At 36.2% G+C, this 24,370-nt stretch overlaps 1 protein-coding gene across 5 annotated transcripts in view; it reads left to right on the top strand.

Annotated features, from left to right (window-relative positions):
- CDIN1 (CDAN1 interacting nuclease 1) overlaps window positions 1-24,370 on the top strand; it is a 237,956-nt gene that overhangs the window by 96,342 nt on the left and 117,244 nt on the right. For all 5 annotated transcript variants that reach the window (XM_066343437.1, XM_066343434.1, XM_066343435.1 and 2 more), the window contains 3 exons: window positions 11,358-11,437; window positions 11,783-11,832; window positions 16,166-16,233. In XM_066343437.1, coding sequence (XP_066199534.1) covers window positions 11,358-11,437; window positions 11,783-11,832; window positions 16,166-16,233 — 198 coding nt within the window. The remainder of the gene's footprint in view (window positions 1-11,357; window positions 11,438-11,782; window positions 11,833-16,165; window positions 16,234-24,370) is intronic.

The following is a 24,370-nucleotide window of genomic DNA, read 5'->3' as shown; positions in this document are numbered from 1 at the left end:
TTCTGGATATATACCTTGTTCCTGCTATTTTACTGAAATCATTTATCAGTTCTAGTAGTAGTTTGGTAGAATTTTTAGTGTTCTCTCTTTTTTAAAAAAAAATTTTAAGACTTTATTCATTTTAGAGTGAGAGACAGAGAGAAAGAGGGAGGAGCAGGAAGCATCAGCTCCCATGTACCTTGACCAAGCAAGCCCAGAGTTTCGAACTGGTGACCTCAGTGTTCCAGGTTGATGTTTTATTCACTGCACCACCATAGGTCAGGCCTTTAGTGTTTTTTATAAACAGTATTATGCCATTTGCAAATAATGACAGTTTTACTTCTTTTTAATTTGGATGCCTTTTATTTCTTCTTGTCTAATTGCTGTGGCTAGGACTTCCAGTACTATGTTGAATAAGAGTAGTGAAAGCAGACATCCCTATCTTGCTCCCAATCTTAAGGAAAAGGTTTGTGGTTTTGCCCATATAGTATGATGTTGGCTGTGGGGTTGTTATATATTACCTTTATTATCTTGAGGTATGTTCACTCTATTCCCACTTTGCTCAGAGTTTTTTATCAAAAGTGGGTGCAGGATTGTGTCAAATGCTTTTTTTGCATCTATGAATATTATATGGTTTTTATCCTTCAATTTATTTATGTGTTGTATCACATTTATTGATTTGCAGATATTTTATCAACCTTGCATCCCTGGAATAAATCTCACTTGATCATGGTGTATGATCTTTTTAATGTACAGCTGGATCCAGTTAGCTAATATTATATTGAGAATTTTAGTATTCATGTTCATCAGGGATACTTGCCTATAATTTTCATTTTTTTGTAGTGTCTGTACCCGGTTTTGAAATTAGGTTAATTCTGGCCTCATAAAATGAGCTTGGGAATATTTATTCTTCTTGAGTTTTTTAGAATAGTTTGAGAAGGATAGGTGTTAGTCCTTTGAATGTTTATTAAAATTCACCTATGAAGACTTTTGTTTATTGGGAGTTTTTTTTTTTATTACTGCTTCAATTTCTCTAGTTGTAATCTGTCTATTCAGATTCTATGATTCTTTTTAATTTAGTTTTGGAAGATTGTATGATTCTAGGAATTTATCCATTTTATTCAGATTGTCCAATTTGTTGGCATCCAGTTGTTTCTCATATTTTCTTACAATCCTTTATATTTCTTTGGTGTCAGTTGTTGCTTCTCTTTTATTTCTGATTTTATTTATTTGGATCCTTCTCTCTCTCTCTCTCTCTCTCTCTCTCTCTCTCTCTCTTTCTTTTTGATGAATCTGGTTAAAGGTTTGTCTATCTTGTTTATAGTTTCAAAGAACCAGCTCTTGGTTTCATTGATCTTTTTTATATTTCTTTTAGATTCTATGTCATTTATTTCTACTCTAGTCATCATTATTTTTGGGCTTTGTTTATTGTTCTTTGTCAAGTTTCTTTAAGTGTAAAGTTAAGTTATATATATGAGATTTTTCTTGTTTTCTGAGATAGGCCTGTAATGCTATGAATTTTCCTCTCAGGATTGTTTTTGCTGTATCTTACAGATTTGGGGTTATTGTGTTCTCATTTTCATTTGTTTCAAGGTATCTTTTGTTTTCTTCCTTGATCTTATTGTTAACCCATTCATTCTTTAGTAACATGTTATTTAACCTCCATATCTTTGTGTGTTTTTCAGATTTTTTTTGTGATTGATTTCTAGTTTCATACTAGTATGGTCAGAAAAGATGCTTGATATAATTTCAGTCTTCCAAAATTTATCGAAACTTGTTTTGTGTTTTAACAGGTGGTATATCCTAGAAAGTGTCCATATGCATTAGAATAAAATATATATTTTGCTGCTTTGAGGTGAAATGCTCTGAAGATATTAATTAAATTCATTCGATCTAGTGAGTTATTTAAGGTTGCTGTTTCCTTGTAGATTTTCTGCCTAGAGGTTATATTCATCGATGTCAATGGGGTGTTCAAACATTCTACCTGGCTATATTACTGTTAATCTCTCACTTTATGTTCATCAAGGTTTGCTTTCTCAACGGACATAGGTGTTCCTATGTCCGTTGCATAAATGTTTACAAGGGTTACCATATATCCTCTTGTTGGATTGCTTCCATTATCATTATGTAGTGTTCTTTTGTATCTCTTACTATAGCCTGCATTTAAAGTCTGTTTTGTCAGATATAAGTATTGCTACTAGAGCTTTTTTCCCTTTCCATTTGCCTAAAATATCTTTTCATCCCTTTACTTTTAGTCTGTGTGTATCTTCTTTTTTGTCTCTTCTGAGAAAAGTATAAATAAAAATTGTGTTCTTGTTTTATGACATCTGAGGCTGGATCATGAGAAGCCATATGCTTCTTCTGGTCCTCTTGGGATACAGCTTGTAGAACCTACCCACTCTTTTAAGGGAAAGTCCAAGCCAACTTTAGACAGGGAACCAAGGCCCTTCACTAACTGTTTCACCTGAGGTTGCAGCAAGTTCATATTTGCTAGACATAGGAGTGAAGCATCATGGAAGTGAATCCTCCAGCACACAGATAATCCACTCCTGTTGGTGCTATTCAAAGAGCACAGCCCAAATTGCTAGATAATGAGCATATTAAGAAATTGTTGTTCGAAACCGTTTTCTGCTAAAGAAATAAGGCTTTATATTTGAGAATCCAATGGAACTGATTATCAAACTCACAAAAACAAGTTTTCTTATTTCCCAAGCTTGATGCTGAGCTCTGGCCTATGCCATGATATCAGCCTGTGGAGGGGTTGAGGTAACAATTTATTTTCTAGCCACCAGTGATCATTTTCCCACTGTCATGCCATGCCGGACATTATGCAGCAGAGTGGTCTTTAGAGGTGACTTAGGTTATTTCACTCCCCACCTGTCGGCATCCCTGGCACCTACTCTTCTCTCTGTTGTTTGGGGCTCCAACTTCTTGGAAGGACCTTTCCTTTATATAGTTATATAAATTTAACTTAAAATGTTAACAGTTAACAAACATTAAAAATAAATGAGCATTGCCTTGAATTTCTTCTGCAGGGTTTCTAAAAATTTCAGCAACATAACAGAATGAGCTTTTCTTGGTGGGCCATATTTCTATAACAAACACATAGACATGATAGACAAAATAAACCACAAAAGGAAAAGTCTTTTAAAATACAAAACCAAATTCAAACATTAGAAATTTAATTTCTAGGTGAAAGGAGTGAAAAGAAAATATGTTATATTCAGAATGATAAACTGGGGCTCACACTGTGTAAGCCCATAGGAATTTTCAGCTTTAAGTGTAGACATGAGGTTCTGGGGTTCCAATTTTTATCTCACCCAAGGGAAAGATTTACAACCAGGAGTTAGAATTGAACCTCCATATATTATATAGCCCTAACTATAGAAATAGGACTTGGAGCCTGAGTAGGCATGGTACAGTGGATAGAGTGTCAGCCTGGAATGCTGAGGTTCCAGGTTCAAAACATCGAGGTTATCTGGCTTGAGTGAAAGCTTATCTGGCTTGAGTGTGGGCTCACTAGCTTGAGTGCAAGCTCACCAGCTTTAGTGTGGATCATAGGCATGACCTCATGGTCATTGGTTTGAGTCCAAAGTTCCCTGGCTTGAGCCCAAGGTCTCTGGCTTAAGCAAGGTGTCACTGGCTTGGCAGGAGTCCCCCAGTCAAGTCACATATGAAAAAGCAATCAATGAACAACTAAGGAGCCACAACTATTAGTTGATGCTTCTCATCTCTTTCCCTGTCTGTCTGTTTCTGTCTGCCCCCAACCTCTTTCTGTCTTTCTCTCTTGCTAAAAGGAAGGAAGGAAGGAAGGAAGGAAGGAAGGAAGGGAGGGAGGGAGGGAGGGAGGGAGGGAGGAAGGAAGGAAGGAAGGAAGGGGAAGGGAAGGGAAGGGAAGGGAAGGGAAGGGAAGGGAAGGGAAGGGAAGGGAAGGGAAGGGAAGGGAATAGGACTAGAAAAATTCTACTTGCCTGGAAGAAAATGGCAAGAAAGCTTGCTTACTATATATATATAGCCTTGAATTATGTAGTGTAGAGAGAAATTAGAAAAAGGTGAGCAGCATTTGTGTGTTTGGGTCGAATTTTACACTCTTGTTTACCGTAAGATGTCCAAGCTAATAAACTAATAATAAAAATGGTCCTGCAATAGTAAACATGAAACTATTGTGTCATGGTTATTTCGAAAATTCAAGTCAAACGATTCTTGCTGAAAATTACCTCCCAGTAAAAATTTACAAATTAAACTAAGGAAACCACTATCATAAGGAAGATTGAGAAATAGATTAGATAGATAGATAGATAGATAGATAGATAGATACCATGGACTTGAGATGAGAAAATGAGGATACTGTAAATCAAACCTATAGATGATATTTATAAACACTGAAGTAAATATATAAAATAACAATATATAAGCAAAATGAATAAATAAAACTATAACTGGATAAATTAAAATAGAAAATAGCGTGCAAAAAAGAGCAGGTAGTTCTGGGGAAAATATTAGAAATGAAATAATTGTCTTTGAAGCTTATTAAATGAGTAAAGTATTAGATTAGAAAAATTACATCATAACAAAAATTAATGAATTCTAGTATAAAACAAGAGATGAAGAAAGGGAAATATAAACATTTTATAGGAGTAAGAGACATAGGGGATAGAATAAGACCTTCTAATGGATATCTCATATAAGACTTTCAGAAGGACAGAGTAGAGGCCAATGGTATAAGGGCTCAAAATTTTTTAAAATTTGTTTAAGTCATTTATCATTAGGTTTATGAAACATAGCAAATTTTAAACAGATCAGATAAAAAGAGCCATATTTAGGTGCACAGTGATGATACTATTGAATATCAAAGTAAAATCTAAAAGCAACCAGAGATAAAAGAGACAAATTACTTGTATAGGGATTACTGTTATACTGACAGTAGAGTTCTTATCAATAACAGATGTCAAGAGACAGTGGAATCATATCTTCAAAGGGTTGAAGTAAAATGACTGTTAGTCCATAATTCTGTACCCAGCTATATTATCATTCAAGAGTGAGAATAAAGTAAAGATATTTTCAGACAAGACAAGACTAAGAGATTTTACTACTCAGTAACTCCAGCTCATTAACTCATAAATGAGTTGTGTCATTAGCAATATCCTGTTTTTAAATCTTGAATCTAAATGTGGAATTCAAAAAGCAATACTAAAAAAGGAAATTGGTGAACAGGTGAACATGCTGATAAATTTAAATAAGCATTGAATGTTTTAAAAAGTAGAAAGAAACTATTATTCAAAGTTCTCCAGAGAAATAGAACCATGGTGTGTGTGTGTGTGTGTGTGTGTGTGTGTGTGTGTGTGTGTGTGTGTGTGGAGAGAGAGAGAGAGAGAGAGAGATTATAAGAAATTTCCTTCCATGATTATGGAGCCTGATATTCCTAAGGTTTACAGTTGGCAAACTGGAGACCCAGGAAAGTCAATGGTGTAGGTTCAGTCCAAAGGCCTGCAGGTTTGAGGGCCAGGAGGAGCCAAAATATCAGTTTGAGTTTAAAGGCAGGAAAATATCAGTCATCCCAGCTTGAATGCCATTAGGCAGAAAGAATTGTTTTCTATTCAGTCTTTTTGTCCTAATCAGGCTTTAACTCATTAGAAAATGTTCCCCCACATTAGGGATATCTATGTGCTTTGGTCAATCATTATTTCAACTGTTAATTTCACCCAGAAACACTCTTATAGGCACACCTGGAGTAAAGTTTGACCAAATGTCTAGGCATCCTGTGGCCCACTCAAGTTGACATAAAATTAACCATCACAAGATTAACTGGGAAATTGTATCTGGGACAAGTGGGTTGGACAAAAATAATAGATACAATAGCATATAGACTGTTCGGGGAGGGGTCTTCCTGATTGGAGTGAGTATATTCTGAATTCCTTATACTCAGAATTACAGAGGAGATATAATTAGATATTATTTAGAAATTTTTTTGGAGGGGCTACTAAAGAAGTAGATGTAAACTGTATTATTTCCAAGTGAATATAAAGAGAAAGGGGAATGAAGAACAACTTGAAAATAGTAAAGGGGAAAGAGAGAAGGGAAGAGAATGGTTAGCAGAACATAGAAAATAAGAGGGTAGAAATAAGTCCAAATGTGTCTGTTACAAGTAGATTAAACTCACTTTTTTGAAAAGCAGAGAGTTTTTCGATTTGATTTTAGAAAATTTACCTAAATACTATTTATAAGAACCATACCTATGGCTTAATGTCACAATAAAATTTGAAGTAAAGAAGTGAAACACCATATATATCAGGCATATACTATCCAAAAGAAAAATAGCATAGCAGTATTACCTAGAGATAACATTTAAGACCAAAAAAAGAGGTAGAAAAGGCCATAACTTAATGCCAAAAGGCCTAATTTCTAATAAGTGTATGTAAAACAATTCATACACCCAACAATATTGCCCTTAACATAGGAGGCAAATAGTGGCAAGATTATAAGGAAAAATTGACAAATCTATAATAATGGTAGATGATTATTTCATACTTAATTGGATAAGTGGATACAAATATAGATTTGAATAATAAATTTAAAAATCTTGACCTACTTGACATACCTGAACCCTGTACCTAAAAAAGAGGAGTATTTTATAAAACAAAACATTTGTAAGAATTGATTGCATATAAAAACATGAAGCCAAATACCCCTAAATTAATATAATAAACATTACATACTTTAACCATATTGTAATCACATTAGAAATATGAAAAGTTGAAATAAGTTTTTAAATAATTTATAGATCAAAGATGAAATTATGGAAACTATAAAATATTTATAAATAAAAACAAGGCAATGGCCAGTTGGCTCAGTGGTAGAGCATCAGCCCAGCGTGTGGAAGTCTCAGATTTGATTCCTGGCCAGAGCACACAGGAGAAGTGCCCATTTGCTTCTCCACCCTTCCCCCTCTCTTTTCTCTCTGTCTCTTCCCCTCCTGCCGCCCAGGCTCCATTGGAGCAAAGTTGGCCCGGGCACTGAGGATGGCTCCATGGCCTCCACCTCAGGCAGTAGAATGGCTCTGATTGCAACAGAGCAACAGCCCAGATGGGCAGAGCATCACCCCCTGGTGGGCCAGGGGGCATGCTGGGTTGATCCCTGTTGGGTGCATGTGGGACTCTGTCTCTCTGCCTCCCTGCTTCTCACTTCAGAAAAATACAATAAATAAATAAATAAATACACAAAAACAAAAATTGTGACATGTAGCTAAAGCAGAATTTACAGGAAGAATTATAGCCTTAAAAAGTGTACGTTAAAATAAATGATTGAAAATTTATTTACTAAGAATAGCAAAGTAGCCAAAAGAATAATGTAGCAAATTCAGTGTAGAAAGCAATAAATACTGATCACGAAAAGATCAACTAAATGAAATTTGAAGATGTTTAAACAGTAGAATCAATGAAACCAAAATTTGGTTTATTGAACATAGTAGTAAACCAACCTCTAGCAAGACTGATACATTTAAAAAGTTTACACAAATTAATATTAGATTATTTAAAGTTAATTTAATTGCAGGTCCAGAAATTAAATTGGAGTGTTGGGTGGGTGGATGTTTATTATATTAGGCTCTGACTTCTTCTCATTAGCACTATTTCACTGTAAGAAGATCATAATTTTTATTTAGGCATTATACCTTGATCTGAGCATTGCCTGCTGCCTCTCCTCTGTAGGTCTTACAGGTACCAGCTCTCTCCTGTTCTTGTGCATCTAGCTCCAAGTGACTCTTGCATTCCTGTTCTGTACGTGCTCGGTAAACTATGAAATTAACAGAATGAATAACTCTGGCAGAGGTTAGAGAGAATTATACTCCCGTCCATGAATGGTCAAAAAAGATGGGTGAAAATTGGGCAGAGATAGTAACTGGTGTAGGGACAGCTTACAGCAAAGGCACAGGCTTCCTTGAGGCCTCTTATCCCCAGCCTTCCCAGGATTGTCCAATTGCCTTTTCTTATCTGGTTGATATCATTCATTGTTCATTCCTTTGGCAGTTCCAGAGCTTCAGAATATGTGTGTAAAAGTAAGCTTGTACTCTCTGGCTTCATCTGAGATGCAGGCTTACTTTTGCACAAATGTAGACTCAATATATAGTTTTTGCTATTCAATTTAAAATGACTTCCTCTCACAAGCTTCCTTTGATTTGAATAGTGTTCCATTCAACACATTCAGACTACTTTTTAAAAAGTTTGTTGGCTATGATTCTTAATTCTGATAAGCACACTATTCTAGAGTATATTGTGAGGAAACTTATGTAATCAGTTTCTTTTTTTCTTTGATATTTCCCTCTCTTCCCTCATAAAATAAATGACCTAATTTTCTTATGTCCTAGAGTACTGTTCCTCTTCTTTTTAAACAAGAGCCTTTGTTCAATGATTTTAGCCACAAGTTTGCGTATAGTTGGTTATGAAGTCTGTAATTTTCCATAATATAACACTTTGATTTATGCTGTCTGGCTATTTATAAATTATAGTTTTTCTTCACACAGATATGGGAGTCAGCAATGTAATGTCTAAGCAATAACCTGATATAGGTACAGGTACAGAGGTGCTATTGTTTCCTTGAGACACTGGGGCATCATGGGTAATCTTAACTATCTGGTGACCTAGTAGCAAACCAGAGAGAGTAGGTCCCCTCAGAGGAGGTGACCAAATTCATAAGCATTGCCCTAGTCCCCTCAACTGGCCAGGCCTTAGAATTTAGTTAGGAAAACTAAGTGAGTTTACCAGGTGCATTACTATATATTGAACACTATTGTTGCAATAATCTATACTTTTATAATAATACAATTTGCTCTTTCATATCCCAGTGTTTGTACCACTTATCCATGATAATTCCTTCAGAAAGAATTGAATCCAACTTAAGTGTCTGTGAAGTAAATGCCTAAACCTGGTTTGGTTCTCTCTCTCTTTCTCTCTCTCTTTTGTGTGTGTGTGTGTGAGAGAGAGAGAGAGACAGGAAGGGAGAAAGATGAGAAGCATCAACTCATAGTTGCGTCACTTTAGTTGTTCATTGACTGATTCTCTTAGTGCCTTGATGGGGGAAAGGGGAGTTCCAGCCAAGCCAGGATCCTTGCTCAAGCTGGCGACCTTGGGCTCAAGCTAGCGACCTTGGGCTTCAAGCCAACAACCTTTGGGCTCAAGCCAGCAACCATGGAATCCTGTTGGTTATTCTATGCTCAAGCTGGTGACCCCATGCTCAAGTTGGTGAGCCCACCCTCAAGCCAATGACCTCAGGGTTTCAAACCTGGGACCTCAGCTTCCCAGTTCAGTGTTCTGTCCACTGTGCCACCACTGGTCAGACTTTTGTTTTTATTTTAAGATTATATTTTTTTATTTTAGAGAGAGAGAAAAAGGGAGTAAGAAGGAAGCATCAAATCATAGTAGCTGTTTCTTGTATGTGCCTTGACCAGGCAAACCCAGGGTTTTGAACCATGACCTCAGTATTCCAGGTTGATGCTTTATCTACTGCGCCACCACAGGTCTGATTTGATTCTTAATATTACTTAAATATTAACAAGATAAAAACAAAATTGCTGTTGAAGGTATTTAAAGAATCATATAAGAAACCTTTAAGGTAGTAAGCTTGGATAATATTACCACTTTCTACAGATTAAGACACTGAACTTGAAAGGTTTCCTGAGTTGTCCACGTTGCAGAGCTGGTTGGATAAATAGGGCTGGATAGGCTTCCTCTAGTGGTGATGCTCATTTGGGATTCCAAATATGGCCTCTCCACTTGCAGTGCAAACATGTTTACAAATGGCTATTAAGTACGTAAATGTTTCTGTTAGCATGCAATTATGTGACTAAAAATAGGAAAAATTAAAATAATTTTACTTTATTTTTTTTTCTTTGCGGACTCAGGACTATGCTTTAGTGAGAAAGATGTAATTTCCTTATCTCTTTCCATAATATTTACTAACATTTATCTTATCTGTCAGTGTTTTGAACTTGATAAAAAACATAACAATATGAAAAAAGAAAAGACCAAAAACCTTCTCAGAACCTGAATGATATAAATCTGTGGTCTGTGTTTATTCTATTAACTATATAAGTATCCATTATGCATTTTAGATTCTGTTAGTATGGACCAGACGTTAAGCCATTTTGCTAAACATTTGAGAATCATTCCACTGGAGAACTTGAAAGAATTGATTCCTAGGCAACACCTGACTTCACTTCAGTCTAGAGCAGTGATTTTCAACCTTTTGCATTTCATGGCATACACAAACTCATTGCTAAAATTATGCAACACACCAAAAATACATTTTTTGCCAATCTAACAAAAAAAAACGGGTATAATTTTGATTTATTTATACCAGACAGCTTTTGTTGTGTTGGCTGTTGTCATTCTTTATTTTGACAATATAAGGAAAAAGAGGTCAGTGCTCCTGATTAAATAGTCAGGTAGTACATGTTTTAAAAATTCTTGTGGCACACCGGTGTGCCATGTCTCACTGATTGAAAGTCGTTGGTCTGGAGACTAGCATTCCTCCAGTGCAGAGGAAGAGGAGTTCTGGCTATCTGGGTTTTTATGTGCCTGCAGTAAACAGCAAGGCCAGGGTCTCCTGCCTCAATTTTCGAGGAAGGTGACCTGGTACAGCATTGTGCATTAGATGCCTCCCATAGCTGCTGTTTCTATGACAGTTCCTTAGGACAAGGTCATCTTAATTTACAATTGGTTGTAATGAGACATATTTTAGAACAAAAATTTGTATGTAAACATATATTACATATATATTTTTTACTTATTTAAGATTCTCTCAATTTTCAGTCATTTTGCCTACTTATCTCACCTGTGAAATGGACAAAACATTTTATGGCAGTGCGTGAGAATAATTTTAGAAAGGTTTAGAATTCAGAGACGCGCTCTTGGCTGAAAGTAGAATTCAGAGACGCGCTCTTGGCTGAAAGTTACCTTTATTGACATCATTGAAGTGTTTGAATCTGACCCGCCTTCACTAAGCTTTCTATGTACACATGCTTGGCTATAAAATACTTACCTGCAAAAGGTAAATATTTTCTTTTCTGATAGTGTTTGTTGTGTTTTTTTCCCCAAGTGGGCCTTTTCAAAGCTAATTCATCTGCAAAGAGACATATGCTTTAGGCCTGTACTTGTTAATATACCTTGGAAAAATTATCTTCAAATCTGGCAATGTAGTATTATTATAAACTTTGCAAAATGTTCTAATTGAAAGCTTTTCATAGATTTATAAAAAGGAAGCGATTACTATTAGTAGTGTTTTCCTTTTTATGATTTTTGTATATGTAGGTATATGTCACTTCTCATGTTGCATTAAAAGTATGTTGACTGTCTGCTAACAATTCGTCTCTTTTTTTCCTACAGCCTCCAAGTCTGTTATAAATAGTATGCTACGGGACCCTTCTCAGATTCCAGATGGAGTTCTAGCAAATCAGGTCTATCAGGTATTAATCACAGCTGTCTATTTTCAGTGACAATGCTGTTATCTGCCTAGCAGAGTAAAGGATTTTAAACCTCATTTAATTACTGTCATCATAAACTATCACTGAGGTCAGAGTGCACCATAAATGGCAATGCAATATTTGCGAGAAGAGCGTTTCACTTTTTAATAGCTTGCTTTTATAGTGAATAAAAAGCATGCAATTTTAGTTTTCTGTGATTAAATCTGAACAGCCTTTTGTTAGCATTTTTAAAAAATTCTTTTTGAGAAAAAATCTTTAGGATACTGTTTAATTGTAACAGTTTTCATAGTCGCCCCACCCCAGACTGCTTCTCTTGTTTGTCTGCAGTGCATTGTGAACGACTGCTGTTATGGACCGCTGGTGGACTGCATCAAACAGTATCCTTCCCCATAAAATTTTAGGTGCACAATTGATGAGCTTAGACCCAGTGGAGGAGATGTGTCTAGCTTTAACCTGACATAAAGTTCTGCTTCACAAAACACTTCTATTTTACATTCAATCAACTGGAGGGTCACTGCAGACCATTCTTTTCTACAGCTTCAGAAAAACCAGAGAGGCCAGGGGAAGATGTCAGGTCAGCAGCTGCACATTCACATACTTATTTCAAACTGCTTGGTTTTCAATGAGTTTAAAGGTACAGAGTCATTGGGCAGGTAACATACTGTCTAGGAACGTATCTAACCATTCCAGTGAACATTTTAAAAAATATAACAAATTTCTATTTAATATAAGCCAAATTCTGTTGAGTTTGCTAGAATAAATTTTGCCTGAAGTTAAAGGATGATATGATTAAAATGTCGCCAGAGACCATCACATTTTACAGGGCAGTAGACTCTTATTGCTTAACTGCAGATTAGAGTCTATACTATCATTTGGATCCTTAATAAACATTTTTTAGAGAAACCATGCTAATTTTTCTCCCTGGACTGAATTTAAAGCTATGAAAACATGTTGTTCAGTCATTCATTAAAGTCTTTGAGATTATTAAAGAGTTAATGCTTACTTAAAACAGGATTTGAATGGACAGTAATGACTTCATGCCATAGGGCATTATTCATCAATACATTTAGTAGTGTTGGGGCAACACTAAGAATTTGATATAACCCTTGACTAAAAATGCTATTTGAAGAGTTAAGTAATTAGTCATTCTTTAGATGAAAATTGTATCTATCTGAGTCCTTAATCTTATATTTCTTACTATAGAACATGCTTTCTCGTATAGTTTTGTTTGTGTGGGCAGCCCTGTGACTAGATTTGACTTGGTGACCAGTCAGGAGGCCCTTTCTGGAAGCCTTTGCTAGTCCAGTGTGTGTGCACACACACTTGTGTTTGTATTCCACCTTTTTTCATAAAGGCTTACAGTCAGTAAAATTTTTGTTAAAAAAATACTCATTTTTTTAATAAAGGTTAACCTTTAAAAATAATCTTTCAACAGAGTCCTCTTATAAGAATATTTATTATCTATCTATATATCTAGCCCTTGATATGTTTATCCTCCATGTCTGTTCCCTCCCTCCGATCTAGCTTAATAAAAGTGCAGTATTATCATAAGCTTACCTTTTTATTAGACCAAAATAAAAATATAGTATTTTCAGTGTAAAATTAATGCTAGTGTTAGAATGTGTAGGAATGCCAACCTCAAGTTGCTACAGCAATAAAGTTTACCACATTCATATAACAACTAACACTATCTCTGAGTATCTGGAGCGGAATTACATGTTAATTTCAAGCACATAAAATAGTTAAAAATCAATTGAAAGTTAAGGTTTTAAAAGCATAATGTCTTTTGAAGGATTGCATATTGATTTTAAATATAACTATCTAATTACATATGCATGGACTAAAGTATGAAGTCAACTGCTTTGTAAATGCCAGGAGGCTATTTTTCAGTAATAGTTGAGATGCTTACGGGAAACCAGATTGCTGTATCGCTGGCAAAGAAAATGGCTTGTGAGGTTATTTACAAGTTTTGCCCCATGGTCACTGCCATACATCAATAATAGGTATTATTATAGACAAAGTCTAAGTGTTTCTGCTTATGGAGCATTATAAATTCTGTTTGGAGTATTTTCCTTACATTTTTGCCATCATTCACTTTCCTTTTTTTGCAGTGTAGAATTTAATGTAGTACATGATTTCAATTGATAAAGGTAATGATGTATGTCTATAAATTGCATTCACAGACTAGATTATAATTTTTCAGTTCCATTATTGTGCCTATTGCCGGTAAAATTAGTTTTTACAAGCTTTATTTTCTAGACCTTCTGTTTTATATATGTTTATATCAAGCAAAACAGAAACAAGAAGTTTATTTTTTCCAAAATTTAAAATTGGTGATTGCTTTTACCATGCGAAAAAAAATAGGCTGGGAGGTCTATAGAGAACTGATTTTATGTTTACCTTGAGGTAGTAGCCATTTTGTATAATATAAATACACTTGCATAGATGTCTCCTGATCAACAGGAATTATTTTATTTTTATTTAGTGTGAAAATGTTTTCCATGTGAGAGAAAATGCTCTTTGTATGTTGTTTTGATAGTTTGGTACTGTTGACATCACTTACTCTCAGTAAATTACCTCATTGTGTAGGAAAGAAAGCATACATTTAGTAAATTGAGTAAGTACAAAACTTTTTTGCTTCGTTATGATAACGTTATACCTAGACATTTGTGTAAGTAGAATAAAATAAATCTACTATTTACTAATAAGACACCAAAAAGCACAGTGGCAAAGATAATATAAATTGCCATGGTACTTTCTTTTTCTTTCTGTGTCTGCTATTTTTTTCCTACAGGCAGTCTCACCCATACCTTTTCTGCCACAGGCCATATTCACTGACACACAAGGTGTGAGAAACCAGCCACCTCCACTTTCCCAAGTGTGACTTCAGGACACAGCTATTAGACACCTAAGCAGAGAAGCAAGGAGAGATAATGGCACAGGAAGCTGAAAATGCTGTGGGTTTCATTTCTGTACCATCAGTAACCTCAGTTTCATGATTCAACATTTTAGATGTAAATAATTTACAACAATAAAAGTGAGAGCACACTTATGTAGAACAGAAGTAAATAATTTAGTTCTAAAATGTGGTATTCCCCTGGTAATGAGAAATCATTGAGAGGTATTCATCAGATATCTTCAATGGATTCTGCAAATGTGTGAAATTTTGTGATTTAAAAAATGTCTTTCATTTATTTTTCTTTCATTAAGAAATTAAATGTAGCTATGTGCACTGAAGTGGGGGGGGCAGCTGAAAGAAAAATGCAATGATGATGACTTAGGTCTTAATTAAATGGGTGACGGAAGTGGCCACATCGCTGGAATTCTAAATGATACTTGTGTGTGTCGATAAAGGGTAGGACAATTTGCTAAGAATTTTATTTTTCTACAAATAATATATAAGCTTTCTTTGATTTGAACTTAACTTTTACAGGACATGATCAACAGTGAAGTCTCTGGTAAGCCAAGGAGTCATATGACCAGGTTAACATTATCAGTGCAATAGGGAATTTGATAATTATGAACAAATTCTTTTGACAGAATTAAAGTACCAGAATAGGATAACAGTCCCTTTCAGACTGTACACAATCCCATTTTTTTGGAAAGTACACCAGAATTCCAAGCCCCATTCCCGATTTCATTATTTACCAGCCACAGAACCTTCTTTCTCCCTGAACCTTGCTTTCCTTAAGCTGTAAAAATGGGACTCCTACTTACGGTATATGATGGTTGTGAAGATTAAATAAGATCATAGTACCCCACAGTGTTTATAGCATAAAGGCTTAGCAAATGGTATTTAAGAAATATAGTGACTATCAATTATTTTTTACATAATTCTAATACTTTTTAAGAAGCTCTATGTAAGAATAAATACAGGATTTGAACAGGTATTATCCTGATTCTCTGCTTTGCCACACATTCATCATACGACCTGTGCAGATTTCTTTCTAAGCCTCAGTTTCCACATCTATAAAATAAGGATGATGTTAACTGTAAGGATAAAATAGCATATATAAAGCACTTAACAGAATACCTCCCTCATAATAAGCATGCAAAAACTTATGTGTGCCTGTGTGTATCTGTTTATATGTATACTATGTGTACACTTGCACACACGTGAAAAAAGACTTGGAACAGCCTCCATACATATATCCTGACTGACAATCCCTTTACTAAGATGTCTTTCATATTATATGTAATTCTCAAGAAGTCTATTGTTTGGCTTCTCAAGTCAGAGAAGATCACCAACAGTAGATTGGAAGTGAAACTAAATGTTGGCTTTGTGACAAATGTGAATTCACAGACTTATGGAACTCTGTAAGACTGGAAGCTCTTAGGGAAAAGTCTGGTTAGTATTCTTTGTTGCACTTAGTAAGTGCTTAAGAAATGTATACTGAATTGAATTAAGAGATTTTTGACATAGCATAAAAAGTGTTTAAAGTGATTCTCCCTCTTCAAAAGAAGATAAACTATAGGCACATCTATTTACAAATCTGTATTTGCCAAAATGCATATTAACATTATTAAAAAACTTCATTGTCATTAAGAGGAGGAGAGATATATAGAAATCTCAGAGATACAGGAAATAGTTGCCATTATTATATCTTATTTTCCTTTTCATCTAAAAGTGTAGACTTGGGATTAGTGTTTTTCTTATAGCATCTTTTCCTAATTCTATGTGTGTTACCTTCCTTAACTAAAACTTCCCAGTGCCATTGGCTATGAGCATGAAGTCCTGCTGAGGGACTTGCTTCTAGAGAAAAACCTGTCCTTCCTCGGTAAGTATCACTTACATCTAGTCCTGCTTGTAATATCTCCATCAGTGCTTAAATATATATATTTTAAAATCTTTCCCTTGCAGTTATTATGTACTAAAGGAAGAGTGAATGATGATTGATGATGTACATGTTATCTTTTATTGATTTAGAACTGAGCAGGAACTCAGTTACCTAATCTCCTATATATAAAGCACATGCACAGGCTTGCAATTAATATTTTATAGAATAAGTGGCTGGAAAAAATGCTTTAATATCTGTTATAGTATTACTTCTAGTGTCATGAGATATTAACCATAATCTAGGCTTTGTGAGAGAAAGAAGCAAAAGAAATATTGTCTATAAAACATTTTATATATTAAAGAATGGTTAGAAAAATTCATGTTAGGTATCTTTGTCTTGTGTGTGGAACTGGGTAGGACTCTTGAAAACCAAATATTAAGCTTTTGTCAAACATTAGTTGTTATCATAGATTTAGTATGATTTTTGAAAATCTCACATATATGCATGTTTGTGTGCCAATGTGAAATCTTTTTTTTAAGTGAGAGGAGGGGAGACAGACTGATTCTTCTATGCACCCCAACTAGCATCCACCCAGCAAGCATCCTATAGGGGGATGCTCTGCCCAGCTGGACCCATTGTTCAGCAACCAAGCTCTTTTAGGCAGCTGAGCCATTCTCAGTGACTGGGGCCAACTCGCTCAAACCAATGAAGCCATGGCTGTGGGAAACAAAGAAAAGGGGGGGAGGGAGAAGGATGGAGAAGTAGATGGTCACTTCTTTCGTGTGCCCTGACCAGTAATAAAACCTCGCACATCCACACATTGGGCGGATGTTCTACCATTGAGCCAACTAGCTAGGGCCACCAATGTGGAATCTTATTACAGACTTTCTTCTTTCAATGTCTCTGAAGCATTATCAATTAAGCCTCAAAGGACATATACATATAACTGATCACAGAAACCATAAAGCACTCTATGATGAATTAATTCCTCTTTTCCATTTTCAATATGGTAATTTGTAAAATTCTATACTAATTGTATTATTGTAGATACATATCTGTTTTATGTAGATATTTCATAGTCTACCTAGTGTGGTTTTTAGGTTAAAAAAATTAAAGAATATTGGATTACATAATTTTTGTTTGAAAATTGACAGAGAATTGGCTAAGCTACGTCAAATGATTGTACATCAAGTCAGAAAGGGATATTGAAGACTATCCAGCAAGAAATCTGTTTTAAGTCTTAGTATTCAATATTTTTATTGATGAACTGAAGAATGGAGTTGAATGTGTTATAAGATTGTTCATAACTTGCAGGTGGGAGATATAAATATTCTCTAGCTAGGGTTAAAGAAAGTTGATAAATTAAGAAGAGGGCCTCAAATTACTGAATTAAATTTCAGTATGTAAAAAGCAGCACTTTTTTCACATAGAAAGACAATTGAAATATTCAGTCTATGGAAAGAGGGTAAATTAGATAGAAATTGCATTTTACAATTTAATCAAAAATAGAATGTATAATGGATCAAAACCAGTTGTAATAGGTGACTCACAATGTAACATGGGATATGTTTTTAGAACTATGGAATCTCGTAGCATTATGATATAGCTGATCACATTGATCACTCAGATAGCGGCCAGTCTAGCATGGCCAGATCTATTTTATTGTTTTAAACCACCAAGTAAGCAGTCATATTTTCGGGACTGCGTGGTGTTACTCTTGCAGCCCGTCTGCTTATGTGTAGTCAGGCCCTCGGCACCATTTCTTCTCATAGCCTAGGTTTTCTCTGTTCCCTTCCTGAGGATGGAAGGCCAAGGGTTTAAACATGGTCTAAACTTAGTCCCAGGTTTTCAACTCCCTTGATTCTTAACACTGAGTGTGTTAGACTGACCATGACTGACAAAGGCAATGCAGAAACATAGCCAGGGTGTCATTACCACTCACACGTTCAGAGAGGGGACTTAAAATTGATGGTCTCATCATTCCTCTGTGCTCTAGGATCTAGAGGTAATTATTTTATTGAAGCATACCCAAAGATGATACTTAACTGATCTTTAAAATTAAATGAGTTATAGGATATTTAGCTGACTCCATCAAACCTCAGTTCTATTTTGAAGCATTTCTTTATCCTCATACAAAGACATTGTTAATTGAGTCTCTGCATTTTAAGCATTTAAATGTAGTCCTGAATTAATAATGTTTACTTTATGTTTAATTAATGTTTACTTATGGTTAAAACATCAAAATTCAAAGCCTTGAATGAAACTTTTTTTTTTTTGAATGAAATATTTTTATGGGTTGTTTTTTTTTTACTTTGTAAATACCCCTTCACAATGATTAATTAGATCTATAGTACTATGTCAGGTAAATTTTGATAGATCATTGTTTTAAATTCAACTATGGGAAAATACTGGTATATAAATGGACTATTAATCTGACCTTATGTTTTCTTTGTTTACATGTGTACACCTTGAATTTTGTTGCAGAGACATTAAAAACATGTTGTTTCTTTTATAAATAAAAAGAAAATCTTTCTTCCTTTTTTCCTCTTACCCTCCCTTCTACTCTGGGTTTCTAATCTGTACCTCTTTCAAAAGGCAAGGATTCATACTGTTTATATACTACCCTTCTTAGCAATTACAACATTTTTGAAATGTACTGAGCAGTTTTTATGATACTAGATTCAACTAGGCTCTACTGAAAAAAAATAAAGCAGAGTACTTAACCTTTGGCATTTTGGGTATACTCATATGGATTTATCCTATCTTGTAAATTTATACATTTTGTACATCTACAAATCAGTATATTGTATTAAGAGAAGTCAAAGTTGCATAAATGACTTTAGTTTCTCCAACTAAAAATATATATTGTTTCATATAGTCATTCATTTATTCTAAAAAAAATGATACAGAGTCAGGTACTATTTTAGGCATTAGACATAAGCCACATGAAATCTTTGCATTTGTGCAGTTATGATATAGTAGGGAGACAAACTACAAACAAATGAATACAAACAACTTCTAGAAATTTCTTAAAGCTCTTGTAATTCTTCTAGTCATTATTTATTCGTTCTTTGCAACTAACTTTTGTTCAGTGTGTTGTCACATGCCAGGAATTACACTAGCTAGCATGAAGATGATGATAAGCACACCATGCCCTCTGGATGTTCACAGCCTTGCCATGTTTGTCCCAATAAGAATGCAATTCCATCTCTAGTGCATCGTAGGAGGTGCTCACTGGATTGTCTTCATAATGAAAATAAATACATTCAAGGCTATTGTTATGTTTTTATTAAACTTTTGAAAGAAAGGTATAGCTTATACTAAAGTTTAGTAACTGCCCTTGATATATGTAGGAAGTGCTGCTGGCTCATAAGCTACTTTTCCTGAAGTGGTGCCAGAATTTTCCTTATTCACCTCTCTCTCACCAGAACCTTCCTGCCACCATGTACTTTTAGGATGGCTTAATGGAGCATATTAGCTTTACCGTCTTCCACTAAGCTAACCACTGTTCTCTAGTTCTTGAGTGGAATGGTACCATTAGGGATGAAAAAAAAATTGAATCAAACTTGGAGCCTTTTCAGGAAAATTTTAGGTAAGTTTAAGTACATACCCTTTCTTTCCAAGGATAATTAATTTAGGATTGAAATTTATTCATTAGCATTTAAAATCTCAGATGTGAAGTACCTGCTGCCCACTCCTAGGCTCAGATGCAGAGAGAACCTTCCTTTTTTTTTTTAAATCAAGTGAGAGGCAGGGAGGTGGAGAGGTGGACTCCCACATGCCTCTCAACTGGAATCCACCCAGCAACCCCTGTCTAGGGCTGATGTTCTGCCCATCTGGGCTACTGCTCTGTTGCTCACCAACTGAGCTATTTTAGCACCTGAGGCAAAGCCATGGAGCCATCCTCAGTGCTTAGGGCCAACTTGCTCATTTAAGCCATGGCTGCAGGAGTGCAAGAGGTGGGGTGGGGGCAGAAGCAGATGGTTGCTTCTCCTGTGTGCCCTGACCAGGAATTGAACCCGGGACTTCCACATGCCAAGCCAGCGGTCTACTGCTGAGCCAGCCGGTCAGGGCTAGAGAACCCTTCTTAAACTGTAGGTTGAACAATGAGCATTGTGATTATCCTTATACCCTCTGCTAAGTGTTTGTTCCATTTTTAGTATTAGTGAATTAGAAAATGTATTTTATCTAGTGGTGAAGATGTTTCCATTTGTATCTCTGAAATGATTAGGGAGACCATGTTTTGTTATATCCTCTCCCTTTTACTCTGCCCCCCCGCCTTTGGGGATATTAGGGAAAAGCTTTAGACAAAAGAGGAAAGGTAACTCGTGACAGTGAGAAGATGCCAAATCTGTTTGCTCCAGTAGGGAAGATATGAAACAACTTATACCAGAGACTGCAGATAAACCATTCCTCCTCTATGGGTTGGCATATCTCCAGGTCAGAAGGACTTTCATTAGTGACTGCCTCAGCCACTGTCTGTTAAGTTTGGCTTAATAAGGATGGCTCCAGAAACATTTTCTTCTTTGCAATGAATGTTGCCCTGTTAGTAAAAGCTAACAATGATTTTGAGTGACACCTGAGAGGCATTTGTTTTATCCTTGTCTTACCCTCCCGTGTTCTGTTTTGCCTTATGACAAACCAGCAGATTTTACATGGAGGCTTTTCCAGCATTCGTGTATTACTCTGCGGAACTCCAAGAGGGTATACTCTGTAAAGCCAAAAAGGCTTAGTGAAGGATGTCCTGTACCGGAAGAGATTAGCATCTTTGTTACTAAGAGTTCATCTGCTCCTGCTGCTTTATTCACCTCCTGAAGCAACAGTGCTCTGCTGGGGAAGTGATTATAATGTGACAAACAGAGGCTTATGACTTCAGGTGAAGAGCAGGCAGCAGAAACAGATGAGGTTGAGAATACTAAATTCTGTGTTTACATGCAGATGTTAGCAGTAGAAAGTAAGAGACTAGGAATAAAATATATAGGTTAAAGGGAACTGTGATGGTTGGGTATTTCACAAGGCATCAACCATGTACATTCCAATCTATCTGAAGGGTAAAAATCAGATTCAGTTTTCAGAGTAACAGGAACGTGATACTGGGGTTGGGATGTGGGAAATTTAGGTCCTGTTCTTCCCTTACTGAAGACATTGCCATGTGAGGGACCATCTTTTACTTACTCCACTTATTAAATTTGCATATGGGTGCTCCTTCCTGGAACTAAGAAAGATCTGTAGACATGCTGGATTGCAACCTGCTTTCTAGAATTTTAAGGACAGTTACCCTGTCCGCTTATTACTTATTTATTTATGTATTTATTTATTTTTTAGGTGAGAGGAGGGGAGATAGTGAGACAGACTCCTGCATGCACCCCAACCAGGATCCACCTGGCAAACCCATCTGGGGCCGATGCTTAAATCAACCAAACTATTTTTAGCACCTGAGGCTGATGCACTCCATCGTTTCATTGGAGCTATCCTCAGCACTCAGAGCCATGCTCAAACCAATCAGGCCACTCGCTACGGGAGGGGAAAAAGGAGAGAGAGGAGTAGAAAAGAGGGCGCAGAAGCAGATGATCACTTCTTGTGTGCCCTAACTGGGAATCGAACCTGGAACGTTCATACACTGGGCTGACGCTCTACAACTGAGCCACCAGCCAGGGCTGTTGTCCACTTATTATGGGAGCCTTCCTGCTCTAGGTCTATACAGCCCTTCTCTCACTGCTGCTCTGGCTAGAAAACTCATGTCTGCTGATCTTCTGCTTTCCTGGCTACTTATGATATATTGGGACCATTTTGGTTGTGACAGAAATCTAATCACACCAGGCTAGCCACATAAAAAAGGAAAACTTACTGACTCCGCGATATACCTGGGAAATGCAAAATGAAGAATTTTGCCTCTGGTGCATCTGGAATCCAGAAGACAAAACAATGTCATGAATTCCTCCTCTTTACTCCTCTTCCTGTTCTGCATTTTTCAGTGTTGACTACCATTCACAGACAATGAAGGTGATCCCTGGAAGTTGCAATTTTTCTTCTTAGAATTGGTAATCCCAGAGAAAAGATGGTGCTTCTCTGTTTTCCCATTACTAATCTTCAAAAGGGCTCTGATCAGCTAGTCTGGGTTGTGTCACCTTTGTGGCCAGTGCTTGAGGGTCATATATTGGCCATCCAAAAAATCACATTGTATGAATGGAATGGCAGTGTCAGAAAAGATGTGGTACAGGAGAGAAAAATCAAACTTCTCACTCACCCCTCAGAAAACTAGCTACAGGTTTAAGCTTTTCTCCCTATAACCAAATCAATTGCTTTGTTAGATTGGCTCCTTGGTTCTCTCTCTCTCTCTCTCTCTCTCTCTCTCTCTCTTTCTTTCTTTCTTTCTCTCTTTCTTTCTCTCTCTCTTAGTGTGTGTGTGTCTGTAGGATATTCTTTGTATGTCTTGGAACTACAAATGCTCCTCCCTTCATTGAGACTGGTTTTTAGGACAGATGGAGCTGCCCTGCAAAAGGGTCTGCAGTCAGTGACTACAGCTAAAAGAACTGGGACGACAAAGGCTAACATTCAGCCCTTCCTCAGAATGTTGGAGTTGCACAGGGTTCTAGTGACCAAACAGCTCCCTTGTTTTGGTTAGAGGAAATTGGCCCCAGGCTTTGCATGACAGCTAGTGCCCTTCCAACAACTTGCCCTGTATTCTTTTTATCTTTCTGGTTTATCCCTTCTTGTATGGTATTAAACCAGAGGAACCGAGAGTGATGTGGTATAAACTATGGACAAGTTTTACTTTTGTTGTTGATATTCCTGTGCTCTCTCTTTATAGCCACCAGTCGCCAGGGACCAGCCCACCCAGCCTTACTTTGCTGTGTCCCAGCTTTATGACCTTCCATTTGTTTCCTATCTTTAGGGCACTTCAGTTTTCACTAGTATTGTCCCCTAAAGACATAAGCAAAGGACAAGGTCAGTGCAGTCAGTTGTGTACCTTATTAGTGGCTTTGATAAGAGCCTTTGGCGGCAGAGGTTGAAACTAATGGCTATAATGAAATTTGGGGTTCTCTAACGATTTCATTTATCTATGTCATTGTTCTCCTGATTAAAAGCATATCTAGTCTGTGTACCTTTGCACATGGTTTGCATATCATAGTCACAATTTTTACTGAAACTCTGCAAACTTTTTAAATTCAGTAGAAAAGGCTGTGAAACTTGCCATTAGAGAATATAAACATATGAGAGTCAAAGGTTATAGTACCAAGTAATGAATGAGACAGTGTTTTTTCTTGAGGGGGAACGCACAGAAAGAAAACTAGAATAGAAAAGATATACTATAGTATTGATGTATATCCTTTTTGTCCTTCCCCAATTGAGCAAAAATATAATAGGTGTTAAAAAGATTCTTTTTAATCATACGATGTATTTTAACCTAGCATGTAGACAAATTCATAGATAAAATGCCATGCCAGAATGTTACGTTTTGTTTTCAAATATTGTGAACTGAAATTTTACGTAATTTCTCTGGGATTAACTATTTCTTAAATTTAAAATCTTATAATAAAAATAACAAAAGAAAACTTCAGACTTTTTCTTGATAATCGTCTTGCCCTTCTACAAGTCTAGTTTCAGATTTGTTTTGTTCTCTGACTCATGATCAGCCTTTATTTTTAAAAATAGGAATTGTGTAATTAGCACTTAATTGCTTTGGATATTTTGAGTACTTAGAGGAGAGGGTAATTAAAAGGCCAGGGAAATTAAGCTTTCACAGTGTTCTTTAAGTACATGTAATTTCTTTTCTTAAATGTCCTCTAAAGGCAGGGCTGATAACCAAAAACTAAGGGAAGACCTAGGTTGTCTTGAAAATGTGTGTGTGTGTGTGTGTGTGTGTGTGTGTGTGTGTGACAGAGACAGAGAGAGGGACGGATAGGGACAGACAGACAGGAAGGGAGAGAGATGAGAAGCATCAATTCTTCATTGCAGCACCTTAGTTGTTCATTGATTGCTTTCTCATATGTGCCTTGATGGGGGGGAGGGGAGTTTTAGCAGAATGAGTGACCCCTTGCTCAAGCCAGCTACCTTGGGCTCAAGCTGGTCAGCCTCAGGTGCTAAAAATAGCTCAGTTGATTCCAGCACTAGTCCCAGATGAGCTTGTTAAGTG

The sequence above is a fragment of the Saccopteryx leptura genome, chromosome 6, assembly GCF_036850995.1.
Source record: "Saccopteryx leptura isolate mSacLep1 chromosome 6, mSacLep1_pri_phased_curated, whole genome shotgun sequence".
NCBI classification, from domain to species: domain Eukaryota; kingdom Metazoa; phylum Chordata; class Mammalia; order Chiroptera; family Emballonuridae; genus Saccopteryx; species Saccopteryx leptura.
The sequence above is the reverse complement of the archived record's forward strand: the minus strand, read 5'-3'. Positions and strand labels throughout refer to the sequence as shown.